Source organism: Procambarus clarkii, chromosome 60, assembly GCF_040958095.1.
Source record: "Procambarus clarkii isolate CNS0578487 chromosome 60, FALCON_Pclarkii_2.0, whole genome shotgun sequence".
NCBI lineage: Eukaryota > Metazoa > Arthropoda > Malacostraca > Decapoda > Cambaridae > Procambarus > Procambarus clarkii.
Window position 1 is genome coordinate 28,753,965 of NC_091209.1, and position 15,000 is coordinate 28,768,964.

The 15,000-nt window shown below is 45.6% G+C and overlaps 1 protein-coding gene across 1 annotated transcript in view; it reads right to left on the minus strand.

The window, feature by feature from the left end:
• Positions 1–1,083: 1,083 nt before the first annotated feature.
• Positions 1,084–15,000, minus strand: part of LOC138349616 (beta-1,3-glucan-binding protein-like) — a 44,656-nt gene continuing 30,739 nt past the window's right edge. Inside the window, exons 7-9 of the mRNA XM_069307710.1 lie at positions 3,369–3,471; positions 1,777–1,848; positions 1,084–1,279 (exon numbers count right to left, since the gene is read on the minus strand). Coding sequence (XP_069163811.1) covers positions 1,099–1,279; positions 1,777–1,848; positions 3,369–3,471 — 356 coding nt within the window. The 3' untranslated portion in view covers positions 1,084–1,098. The remainder of the gene's footprint in view (positions 1,280–1,776; positions 1,849–3,368; positions 3,472–15,000) is intronic.

Sequence of the window (15,000 nt, forward strand, 5' to 3'; positions counted from 1 at the left end):
TTGCATTCAAAACTGGTTATTCAACGACGTTATGTTGTTTCTTGGTGTGGGAAACTGTTCTGTACTACATCTCGTCAGTCGCTGTTCTCTCTTTGTTCTTTAATGTTTTCAAAGCATTTGACAATGTCGAACACACTAAACATTTTAGATCATAGTTTAGCAGAAAAGTATGATCTGTAATGGATAAAATATATTTATCTTATCAGGTATGAAAAGTGGTTGTGAAATGAAGCAATGTATTCTCTGAAATTTTCTCAATTAAAAATTGGGTCAAACCAGGTGCTGTTTTCAGTCTTCTATTATTTGCGGTCTATATTGATCCAATGTTTAAGAAGTTAAGGGCTATTTCATTTCTGGGTAAAATATTAGGACGAAGAGAAACATACAGTATGTGAGTTTTGAAGAGGCAGTTGAAATATTGATATTCTTTTGTTTTTATATATTTACAAGAGTTCTTACATTCTTGTACAGCCACTAGAACGCATAACGTTTCGTGCAGGACCTTAATCCTAGTTTCCCTTGGAATACAACCTGCCAAATCTTTAACAACCAGGTACCCATTCACTGATGGGTGAACAGAGGCTACAGTTAATGATTAGCACCTAATCAATCCTCCCCAGCCAGGATATGAGCCCAGGACAAATCGTTTGACCATTGAGCCAGGGGATTTTTACCACTTCTCTTCCCTATGTGGAAGAGAAGGGCAAATAACACGGAAACGTTTGACGAGATGAAAGTCAGGAGGACAGAGACTAGAGAGCTTTGTTAGTTTACCTCAACTTGCCCTTGTAATTTTGTGCACTCAAATTATATGTAAATAAACTGATGTATGTCGCTACCTAAGTATTATGACAGTTTTTGCTAAGTTGACACAGGAAATGAGCCTCTGATGAGACACATGCAACATTTGTTGCCGTGTTGACCAACTATAGGCAGCAAATGGTTCAGTTTTGACCAGCAGGAGACTAAAAATGTTTTGACTTACATTGAGCAGCAGACGGAGCAGTGTTTACCAACTTTAGGCAGAGAACAAGGCAATCTTTGACCGACCTGATGCAACAACCGGGGTTATTTTGATCAGCTTGTGACTCGAAAAATTCACAGAAAGAAAGGGTTAAAATTAAAATCGAGAAAATCATTGATGCCCACCTTTTGGTCGAAAGGTGCCATCTTATTGCCATCTCTCCATGGGTTGTTTTGGGAACTGCCCAGGCCACTCAAGTCCCAGAAGTTGTTGCCCGGGTCCACTGTCAGCTGGAGTTGGCCATCAACGTAGAACCTGAGGTAATTATAATTTTGTTACACCGTAGACGCCAGTGAGAAGATCTTTCCTTAATACATTAATTAGAAGTAAAGACCCAGTGACAGTTGAATGGTATAGAGCATTGTGCCTATTCAAAGGTGCCTCGCGAGATGAGTCTGGCATAAAAAGATACAAGGCTTCTTGCCTAAGTTGAGCTATTGTTCATATACCCCGCTGATCTTGACTGCATCTTCAAGAGTTATGTTTGTCACAACCAGCAAGAAAGGTGCATTTGAGAGAACTAGCCAGGTTCCTCATACAAAACTCTTGCTGTATAGCTCAACATACCTGCAAACCTCTTCACTGTAGTTACTGTGCATAGACACGCATATATATATATATATATACCACACAATTGCATACTTAGAGTAAAAAAACTCAACTTATTTACAAACACACAAATACACCACTTATGCTTGGCAACACTTGGAAACTGAGTAATTGAATTAATGATTGTAAACATTGGAACTCACTTCATGTTGTCCTTGGTCCAGTCCAGCCTCCATGTATGGAAGTTGTAGCCAAATGATCCATCATTGGCAGAGCTGAGAAGACATGATCCTGGGTGTTAATGCGAGTGAGATATTGATATATATATATATATATATATATATATATATATATATATATATATATATATATATATATATATATATATATATATATATATATGGCTCGAACGCCATTGAGGTAGTCCTCGAAGAAAAGCTTAATTTAAGGGGGCATTACTTGGGTTTTGGAAAAGTTGTTCAATGTCAACCAATATTTTTTCCCTAGTTGTATATGAAAAGCGCTGCAATTGTTCCAAGTTTCAGTACTGCAGCGTAAATAGAAAGGGAGAACTATTTTTTTTAACGAATTTTACACATTTTCAAGTTTGAATAAAACAACACACCTTTCAGATATAATTATTGTGTGACACTTTTCTGATACATTAGCATATAATAAAGGTTCGTAAGTTATGGAGTGCCCAAAACATCTTTGGTTTTCCTAATACAAATAGTCAAATTTCCCCCCAAAAAAATTATGCAAATATGTCATGTTTATTGCTATTATAAAATCAATAAATGAACTTAGGACCAAACGATAACTTGAATGTTTAGAGACATACACTTTACATATAAGGTGTAAGTTTCATATATATTGAATAAAAACTGTAAAAGTTATCCAAACGTTTATGTTAGTTGAAAATACATTAGAAAATAGTAAAGTCTAAGGTGCTGCCATCTGTGGCTGAGGTTGACATTAACCAGTTTTCTCCAAAATTAATACCCATACAGATAGTCTTATGTGCAGTCAGGTGTATAAGTTTCATGCAAATCGTCCGATAAAAAAAAAGCAAAAAAAAAAAAAAAAAAAAAAAATTAACTTAATTTTTTTTCTAATAAAACTAATTATAATATTTCTTTAATGTATGCTATTGTGATAGCAAAGAGTCATAGATATGATTTCACTTGACACTTGTGTTTAATAATCGTTTTTGACCATTTTGGAATAATTTTCACACCTACTTCAATATTTTTTTCTCCCTTCCTATTTGTGATATAGAAAAATATAGTAAGTGATAGCCGAAGCTATTTGAACCACTTCCCCGCCTGCACTCGGTTGGGAATCTTGGGCATAGCATTTTATCAAAACACCTCATTATTTGGGGCATAAAATGCTATGATAAAATGCTATACCCAAGATTACCATTCGAGTGCCGGCAGGGAAGTGGTTCAAATGTTGGGTGAGGCACTTACTAAGTTTCCGTTGGGTGAGACACTTACTAAGTTTCCGTTGGGTGAGGTACTTAGTAAGTTTCCGTTGGGTGAGGCACTTACTAAGTTTCCGTTGGGTGAGGTACTTAGTAAGTTTCCGTTGGGTGAGGCACTTACTAAGTTTCCGTTGGGTGAGGCACTTACTAAGTTTCCGTTGGGTGAGGTACTTAGTAAGTTTCCGTTGCGTGAGGCACTTACTAAGTTTCCGTTGGGTGAGGCACTTAGTAAGTTTCCGTTGGGTGGGCACTTACTAAGTTTCCGTTGGGTGAGGCACTAACTAAGTTTCTGTTGGGTGAGACACTTACTAAGTTTTGTGAGTCTTGGGGTACATGTTGGTGTGAGGGTTGGGCCCCCAGTGGAGAGTGGACCCTGCGTGCTGGTGGCCCAGGTTGCCATACTCAGTATTTCCTGCCCCGTTGAAAATATGCTCAGTCTTTGAACAATAACATGTGGTAAGTTATATTCCTAGTTGTTTTCCTCGCATAGCAATAACGAACGTGCGTTGCTTGTTGACTAAAACAAAATTTAAGAAAAAATATTGATTTATCACTAACTAAATAAAACCACACAGGTACACGTGTGGACTCTAGTGACAGAGGTTAACACTACACCACTGTACAAGTGTGTTGGCTAGTAATAAGGTTTTCAAAATTAACTTAGGAATTGTGGTAAAGTGCATATTAGTGTTTTCGGAAGATGATTTTCTCATTCAACCATACAATCAGCACTCACCTCCACCAACATTCTCAGTACTCACATCCACCAACACACTCAGAACTCCCCGCTAACTACACACTCAGTACTCACCTCCACCCACATACTCAGTACTCACTTACGCCATGACACTCAGTACTCACCTCCACCAATATACTCAGTACTCACCTCCATCCACACACTCAGTACTCACCTCCATCCACACACTCAATACTCACCTCCATCCACACACTCAGTACTCACCTCCATCCACACACTCAATACTCACCTCCACCAACATTCTCAGTACTCACATCCACCAACACACTCAGAACTCCCCGCTAACTACACACTCAGTACTCACCTCCACCCACATACTCAGTACTCACTTACGCCATGACACTCAGTACTCACCTCCACCAATATACTCAGTACTCACCTCCATCCACACCCTCAGTACTCACCTCAATCCATACACTCAATAATCATCTCCACCCTCACACTTAGTACTCACCTTCATTCTCACACTCAGTACTCACCTTCACCCACACACTCAGTACTCAATCCACCCACACACTCAGTACTCACCTCCACCCACACCCTCAGTACTCACCTCTACCCACACACTCAATACTCACCTCCACCAACATTCTCAGTACTCACATCCACCAACAATTTCAGTACTCACCGCTACCTACACACTCAGTACTCACCTTCACCCACACACTCAGTACTCACCTCAATCCATACAATCAGTAATCACCTCTACCCACACCCTCAGTACTCACTTCCACCCCACACCCTCAGTACTTACTTCCACCAACAAACTCAGTACTCACCAGCCACCAACACACTCAGTACTCACCTCCTCCCGCACACTCAGTACTCATACGCCACCCACACACTCAGTACTAAGCTCTACCCACACCCTCAGTACTCAACTCCACCCACACACTCAGAGCTCACTTCCACCAACACACTCAGTACTCACCCATAAACACACACTCAGTACTCACCTCCTCCCACACACTCAGTACTCACTTCCACACACACCCTCAGCACTCACCTCAACCCACACTCTTAGTACTCAACAGCCACCCACACACTCAGTACTCACCGCAACCCAAAACACTCAGTACTCACCTCAACCCAAACACACAGCACTCAAATCCACCGATACCCTCATTACTCACCTTCACCCACACACTCAGCACTCAATTCACCCACACACTCAGTACTCACCTCAATCCATACAATCAGTACTCACCTCTACACACACACTCAGTACTCACCCCCATCCACACACTCAGTACTCCCCTCCTCCAGCTCACTCAGTACTCACCTCAACCCAAACACTCAGTACTCACCTCAACCTACACACTCAGAACTCACCTCCACCCACGCCATCAGTACTCACCAGCCACTCACACACTCAGTACTCACCTCAAATTGCACGCTCAGCACACAGTCCCACACACTCAGCACTCACCTCATCCCACACACTCAGTATTTACCTCCACCGACACACTCAGTACTCACTTCCACCCACACACTCAGTACTCACCTCCTCCCACAAACACTCTGTACTCACCTTAACCCACACACTCAGAACTTATCTCCTCCCACATTCTCAGAACTCACCATCACCCATACCCTCAGTACTCACCTCTACCCTCACATTCAGTACTCACCAGCCACCCACACACTCTGTACTCACCTCCTCCCAAACAAACAGTACTCACCGCCACCCACACACTCAGTACTAACCTCCACTCACACACTCATACTCAACTCAATCCACACCCTCAGTACTCACAAGTCACCCGCACACTCAGAACTCACTTTCAGCCACTCAATCATACTCACTCCATCCACACACTCATACTCACCTCCACCCGCACACTCATACTCACCTCCATCCACACCCTTAGTACTCATCTCCACCCACACACTCATACTCACCTCCACCCACACACTCATACTCACCTCAACCCACACACTCAGTACTGAATCCATCCACACACTCAGTACTGAATCCATCCACACACTCAGTACTGACCTCAATCCACAAACTCAATACTCACCTCTACCCACATCCTAAGTACTTATCTCCACCCACACACTCATACTCACCTCCACCCACACACTCATACTCACCTCAACCCACACACTCAGTACTGAATCCATCCACACACTCAGTACTGAATCCATCCACACACTCAGTACTGACCTCAATCCACATACTCAATACTCACCTCTACCCACATCCTAAGTACTCATCTCCACCCACACACTCAGTACTCACCTCCACCCAGACACTCAGTACTCACCTCCTCCTACACACTCAGTACTCACTGCCACCCACATACTCAGTACGCACTGCCTTCCACAAACTCAGTACTCACCTACACGCACACACTCAGTACTCACCTGCCACATACACAGCACTCACCGCCACCCACACACTCCGTACTCACCTCCACCCACACACTTAGTACTCTTCTCCACCCACACCCTCGGTACTCACCTTTTCCCACACACACTCAGTACTCACTTTCACCCAAGCACTGAGTACTCACCTTCACCCACATACTCAGTACTCACCTTCACGCACACACTCAGTACTCAAATACACCCACACACTCAGTACTCACCAGCCATCCATACACTCTGCATTCACCTCCACCCACACTCTCAGTACTCTCCTCCTGCCACACACTCAATACTCACATTCACCCACACACTCAGAACTCACTGCCACCTACACACTCAATACTCACTTCCACCCACACCCTCCGTACTCACCTCCTCCCACACACTGAGCACTCACCGCCACCCACACACTCACTACTCACTTCCACCCACACACTCAGAACTCACCTCCACCCACACACTCAGAACTCACCTCCTCCGCACACACTCAGTACTCATCTTCACCCACACTCTCAGTACTCACCTCCACCCACACGCTCTATATTCACCTCCACCCTCACACACTCAGTACTCACCTTCACCCACACACTCATCACTCACATACACTCACACACTCAGTACTCACCAACCATCCATACACTCTGCATTCACCTCCATCCACACCATCCGTACTCAAATCCTCCCACACACTGAGCACTAACCGCCACCCCCACACACTCAGTACTCACTTCCACTCACTCACTCAGTACTCACTCAGTACTCACCTCTACACACAAACTCAGTACTCACCTCTACATACACACTCAGTACTCACCTCCAACCACACAGTCAATACTCACCTCCTCCCACACACTCAGTACTCACCTTCACCAACACTCTCAGTACTCATATTCACCCACCCCACACACTCAGTACTCACCACCACCCACGCACTCAGTACTCACCTCAACCCACACACTCAGTACTCACCTCCCCCCACACACTTAGTACTCACTTAAACTCACACACTCAGTACTCACCTCAACCCACACACTTAGTACTCACCTCCTCCCACACACTCAGTACTCACCTCAACCCACACACTCAGAACTCACCTCCTGCAACACACTCAGTACTTACATCCACCCCCACACACTCAGTACCCTCCTTCTCCCACACACTCAGGTATTGACCTTCACGCACCCACTCAGTACTCACATCCACCAACACACTAAGTACTCACCTCCACCTTCACACTCAGAACTCACATCCACCCACACACTCATTTTTCACATCCACCCACACACTCAACGATAACAAATGCAGTGTTCCCACAGGACTATTATGTTATGAGGAAAGAGAGGGAAGGAAGAGGTGGTGGTGTAGCTCTGCTTGTAAAAAAAGGCTGGAATTTTGAGATGGTTATTCAGGGCTGTGAAGGTTTCAGTGGCTACATAGGAGGTACCATAACAAATGGAAGGAAAAAATTATAGTTGTAGTCATACATAATCCACCACCAAATGACAGAAGACCCAGACAGGAATATGATAGAAACAACATGGCCACCATTATCATAATAGAATGAGCAGCTTCTGCTGCTAGAAGGAATGGATCTGGACTACTAATTATGAGAGACTTCAACCATGGGAAGATAGATTGGGAAAACAGAGACCCACATGGAGGACCAGAAACATGGAGAGCTAAGCTGCTGAATGTGGCAACAAGAAACTTTCTAAGCCAGCACATCAAGGAACCAACAAGAATGAGAGGAGAAGATGAACCAGCAATGCTTAATTTGATATTTACCCTAAATGAGTGGGATATAAGGGAAGTTAAGATGGAAGCGCCCTTGGGAATGAGTGATCACAGTATATTGAACTTTGAGTACCTGGTAGAACTTGGAATTATCTCCCCCAAAAAAGAACTAGGAATCAAAAGGCTGGCATACCGAAAGGGGAATTATGAACAGATGAGAAGTTTCCTAAGGGAAATACCTTGGGACACAGACCTCAGAGATAAGTCTGTACAGGGTATGAGGGACTATGTTACCCAAAAGTGTCAGGAGGCAGTAAACAGGTTCATCCCGGCCCAAAGGGAGAAATCCGAGAAGCAACAGAAGAATCCATGGTGTAATAGGGCATGTATGGAAGCGAAGAAACTGAACAAAAGTTCGTGGAGGAACTTCCGGAAAAACAGAACACCAGAAAGCAGAGAGAGATACCAGAGAACCAGGAATGAGTACGTCAGGGTGAGAAGAGAAGCAGAGAAAAGTTTTGAAAATGATATAGCAAACAAAGCCAAGACTGAACCAAAGCTACTCCACAGTCACATCAGAAGGAAAACAACAGTGAAAGAACAGGTATTGAAACTTAGAACAGGCGAGGACAGTTATACAGAGAATAACAGAGAGGTGTGTGAAGAACCCAACAAGAGGTTCCAGGAGGTCTTCACAAAAGAACAAGGTGGGGTCACTGTGCTAGGAGAATGGGAGGTAAACCAGGCGGCCTTAGAAGAGTTCGAAATTACGAGAGAGGAGGTCAAGAGACACCTGCTGCATTTGGATGTTAGAAAGGCTGTTGGTCCAGACGGGATTTCACCATGGGTACTGAAAGATTGTGCAGAGGCACTTTGCTTGCCACTCTCCATAGTGTATAATAAGTCACTGGAGACGAGAGCCCTACCAGAAATATAGAAGACGGCGAATGTGGTCCCAATATATAAAAAGGGCGACAGGCAAGAGGCACTTAACTACAGGCCAGTGTCCTTGACTTGTATACCATACAAGGTGATGGAGAAGATCGTGAGAAAAAACCTGGTAATACACCTGGAGAGAAGGGACTTCGTGACAAACCGCCAACATGGGTTCAGGGGAGGGTAAATTTTGCCTGAAAGGCTTAATAGAATTCTACGACCAAGTGACAAAGATTAAGCAAGAAAGAGAAGGCTGGGCGGACTTCATTTTCTTGGATTGTCGGAAAGCCTTTGACACAGTACAGCATAAGAGGCTGGTACATAAGCTGCAGAGACAGGCAGGTGTAGCTGGTAAGGTGCTCCAATGTATAAGGGAGTACCTACGCAATAGGAAGCAGAGAGTTACGGTGAGGGGTGAGACCTCCGATTGGCGTAAAGTCACCAGTGGAGTCCCACAGGACTCTGTACTCGGTCCTATCTTGTTTCTAATATATGTAAATGATCTCCCGGAGGTTATCGATTCATTTCTGTCAATGTTTGCGGACGATGCCAAAATTATGAGAAGGATTAAAAAAGATGAGGACAGTTTGAGGCTTCAAGAAGACCTAGACAAGCTAAAGGAATGGTCGAACAAATGGTTGTTAGAGTTTAACCCAACCAAATGTAATGTAATGAAGATAGGAGTAGGGAGCAGGAGGCCAGATACAAGGTATCATCTGGGAGAGGAAATTCTTCAAGAGTCAGAGAAAGAACAAGACTTGGGGGTTGATATCACGCCAGACCTGTCTCCTGCAGCACATATCAAGCGGATAACATCAGCGGCATATGCCAGGCTGGCCAACATACGAACGGCATTCAGAAACTTGTGTAAAGAATCATTCAGAACTTTGTATACAACATATGTCAGGCCAGTCCTGGAGTATGCAGCCCCCAACATGGAGTCCATATCTAGTCAAGGATAAGGCTAAACTGGAAAAGGTTCAAAGGTTTGTCACCAGACGAATACCCGAGCATAGAGGTATGAGCTACGAGGAGAGACTACGGGAATTAAACCTCACTTCGTTGGAAGACAGAAGAGTTATGGAGGACATGATCACCACATTCAAGATTCTCAAAGGAATCGACAGGGTTGATAAAGACAGGCTATTTAACACAAGGGGAACACGCACTAGGGGACACAGGTGGAAACTGAGTGCCAAAATGAGCCACAGAAATATTAGAAAGAACTTTTTTAGTGTCAGAGTGGTTGACAAATGGAATGCATTAGGAAGTGATGTGGTGGAGGCTGACTCCATACACAGTTTCAAGTGTAGATATGATAGAGCCCAATAGGCTCAGGAATCTGTTCACCTACTGATTGACGGTTGAGAGGCGGGACCAAAGAGCCAGAGCTCAACCCCCGCAAACACAACTAGGCGAGTAAAACTAGGGGAGTACTCAGTACTCACCTCCACCTACACACTCAATACTCACCTCTTCCCTCATACTCTGTACTCACCGCCACCCAAACACTCAGTTCTCACATCCACCCACACACACTCAGTACTCACCTCTTCCCTCACGCTCAGTATTCACCTCTACCCACACACTCAGCACTCACATTCTCCCACACACTCAGTTCTCATCTCCACTCACACACTCAGTACTCACCTTCTCAAACAAACTCAGTACTCTCCTCCACCCACACACACAGTAGTCACCTCCTTCCACACACACACAGTACTCACCTTCACCCACACACTCAGTACTCACCAGCCACCCAAACACTCAGTACTCACCAGCTACCCACACACTCTCAGTACTCACCTCCTCCTACACACTCAATACTCACCTCCCACACACACTGCACTCACCGCCACCCATAGACACAGTACTCACCTTCACCCATACATTCAGTACTCAACTCCACCCTCACAGTCAGTACTCACCTCTACCCACACTCTCAGAACTCACCTCCTCCCACACACTCAGTACTCACCTTTACCCACACTCTATATTCATGTTCACCTACACACTCAATACTCACCTCCACTTACACACACAGAACCCACATTCACTCATACACTCAGTACATTCCTCCACCAACCCACTCAGTACAAACATCCACCCACACATACTCAATACTCACCTCCTCCCCACACACTCAGTACTAACCGCAACCCACACACTCAGTACTCACCTCCACCCACGCACTCAGTACTCACTTCAACCCACACACTCAGTATTCACCTCCCCCCATACACTTAGTACTCACTTCAACCCACATACCTAGTACTCACCTCAACCCACACACTCAGTACTCACCTCCTCCCACACACTCAGTACTCACCTTCACCTACACACTCAGTTTTCATCTCCAAAACACTCAGAACTCACCTCCTGCAACACACTCAGTACTTACATCCACCCCAGACACTCAGGTACTCACCTTCACCCGCACACTCAGTACTTACTTCCTCCCATTAACTCAGAACTCACCTCCTCCCATTCACTCAGTACTCACCTCCTCCCAAACACTCAGAACCTACCAGCTTCTCACACACTCAATACTCACCTTCTCCCACACACTCAGTTATTCACCTTCACACACCCACTCAGTTCTCACCTCCAGCTACACACTCAGTTCTCACCTTCACTCACATACTCAGTACTAACCTCCACCTACACACTCAGTACTCACCTCCTCCCATACACTCAGTACTCACTTTCTCCCACACACTCAGTATTCACCTCCACCAACACACTCAGTATTCACCTCCACCCACACACACAGAACTCACCTCCACCTACACACTCAGTACTCACCTCTTCCCTCATACTCAGTACTCACCTCCACCCACACACTAACTACTCACCTTCACTCACACACTCAGTACTCACCTCCTCCCACACACACAGGTACTCACCTTCACGCACCCAGTCAGTACTCACCTCCACCTACACACTCAGTACCCACATCCACCCACACATTCAGTTCGCACATCCACCCACACACACGGTCGAACAAATGGCTGTTAGAGTTTAATCCAATCAATTGTAATATAATGAAGATAGGGGTAGGAAGCAGGAGACCAGATACAAGGTATCATTTGAGAGATGAAATACTTCATGATCAGAGAAAGAAAAAGACCTGGGGGTTGATATCACGCCAGACTTGTCCCCTGCAGCACATATCAAGAGGATAACATCTGCAGCATATGCCAGGTTGGATAACATAAGAACGGCCTTTAGGAACTTATGTAAGGAATCTTTCAGAACATTATATACCACATATGTCAGACCAATCCAGGAGTATGCAGCCCCAGCATGGAGTCCATATCTAGTCAAGCATCAGACTAAACTGGAAAAGGTTCAAAGGTTTGTCACCAGACGAATACCCGAGCATAGAGGTATGAGCTACGAGGAGAGACTACGGGAATTAAACCTCACTTCGTTGGAAGACAGAAGAGTTATGGAGGACATGATCACCACATTCAAGATTCTCAAAGGAATCGACAGGGTTGATAAAGACAGGCTATTTAACACAAGGGCACACGCACTAGGGGACACAGGTGGAAACTGAGTGACCAAATGAGCCACATACATATTAGAAAGAACTTTTTTAGTGTCAGAGTGGTTGACAAATGGAATGCATTAGGAAGTAATGTGGTGGAGGCTGACTCCAGACATAGTTTCAAGTGTAAATATGATAGAGTTCAATAGGCTCAGGAACCTGTACACCGGTTGATTGACGGTTGAGAGGCGGGACCAAAGAGCCAGAGCTCAACCCCCGCAAGCACAACTAGGCGAGTACAACTAGGTGAGTATACTCATTACTCACCTCCACTTACACACTCCGTACTCACCTCCACCCACACGCTCAGTAGTTCTCTCTTCCCACACGCTCAGTATTCACCTCTACCCACACACTCAGCACTCACATTCTCCCACACAGTCAGTTCTCACCTACACCCACACACTCAGTACTCACCTTGTCAAACTCACTCAGTACTCTCCTCCACCCACACACTCAGTACTCACCTCCTCCCACACACACAATACTCACCTTCACTCACACACTCAGTACTCACCAGCCAACCAAACACTCAGTACTCACCAGCTACCAACACACACTCAGTACTCACCTCCTCCCACACACACAATACTCACCTCCACCCACACACTCAGTACTCACCTCCTACTACACACTCAGTACACACCTCCCACACACACTACTCTCATCGCCACCCATACATACAGTACTCACCTTCACCCACAAACTCAGTACTCAACTCCACCCTCACAGTCAGTACTCACCTCCACCCACACTCTCAGAACTCACTTCCTCCCACTCACTCAGTAATCACCTTTACCCACACACTCTATATTCACTTTCACCCACACACTCAATACTCACCTCTACTTACACACTCAGAACTCACATTCACTCATACACTCAGTACATTCCTCCACCAACACACTCAGTACTCACATCCACCCATTCACTCAGTACTCACCTCCTCCCCACACACTGAGTACTCACCGCCACCCACACGCTTAGTACTCACCTTCACCAACACACTCAGTATTCACCTCAACCAACACACTCTGTACTCACCTCCTCCCACACACTCAGTACTCACCTTCACCTACACACTCAGTTGTCACCTCCTCCCACACACTCAGAACTCACGTCCTGCATCACTCTCAGTACTTACATCCACACCACACTTTCAGGTACTCACCTTCACCGGCACACTCAGTACTCACCTCCTCCCATTCACTCAGTACTCACCTCCTCCCAAACACTAAGAACCCACCAGCTTCTCACAAACTCAGAACTCACTTCATCCCACACACTCAGGTAATCATCTTCACGCACCCACTCAGTACTCACCTCCACCTACACTCTCAGAACTCATATCCACCCACACACTCATTTCTCACATCCACCCACACACTCAGTACTAACCTCCACCTACACACTCAGTACTCACATCCATTAAACAATCAGTACTCACCTCCACCCATACACTCAGTACTCACTTTCTCCCACACACTCAGTACTAACGTCCACCAACACACTCAGTACTCTTCTCCACGCACACACTCAGTATTTACCTCCACCTACACACTCAGTACTCACCTCTTCCCTCATACTCAGTACCCACCTCCACCCACACACTCACTACTCACCTTCCCTCACACACTCAGTACTCACCTCCTCCCACACACTCAGTACTCACGTCCTCCCACACACACACAGGTACTCACCTTCACGCACCCACTCAGTACTCACCTCCATTTACACACTCAGTGCTCACATGCAGCCACACATTCAGTTCTCACATCCACCCACACACACTCATTACTCACCTCCACCCACACACTCAGTACTCACCACCACCCACACACTCATTACTCACTTCCTCACAGACACTCAGTACTCACTTCCTCCCGCACACTCAGGAACTCACCTTCACGCACCCACTCAGTACTCACCTCCACCCACATACTCAGAACTCACATCCACCTACACACTCAGTTCTCACATCTACCCACGCACACTCATTACTTACCTCCATCTATACACTCAGTACTCACCTCTTCCCACACGCTCAGTATTCACCTCTACCCACACACTCAGCACTCACATTCTCCCACACAGTCAGTTCTCACCTCCACCCACACACTCAGTACTCACCTTCTCAAACACACTCAGTACTCACCTTCTCAAACACACTCAGTACTCACCTCCACCCACACACTCAGTACTCACCTCCACCCACACACTCAGTACTCACCGCCACCCACACACTCAGTACTCACCTCCTCCCACACACTCAGAACTCACCTCCACCAACACACTCAGTACTCACCAGCCACCTAAAAACTCAGTACTCACCAGCTACCCACACACACTCAGTACTCACCTCCTCCCACACACTCAGTACTCACCTCCTCCTACACACTCAGTACTCACCTCCCACACACATTGCACTCACTGCCACCCATACACACAGTACTCACCTCCACCCACACACTCAGTACTCAACCCCACCCTCACTGTCAGAACTCACCTCCTCCAACACACTCAGTACTCACCTTTACTCACACACTCTATATTCACTTTCACCCACACACTCAATACTCGCCTCTACT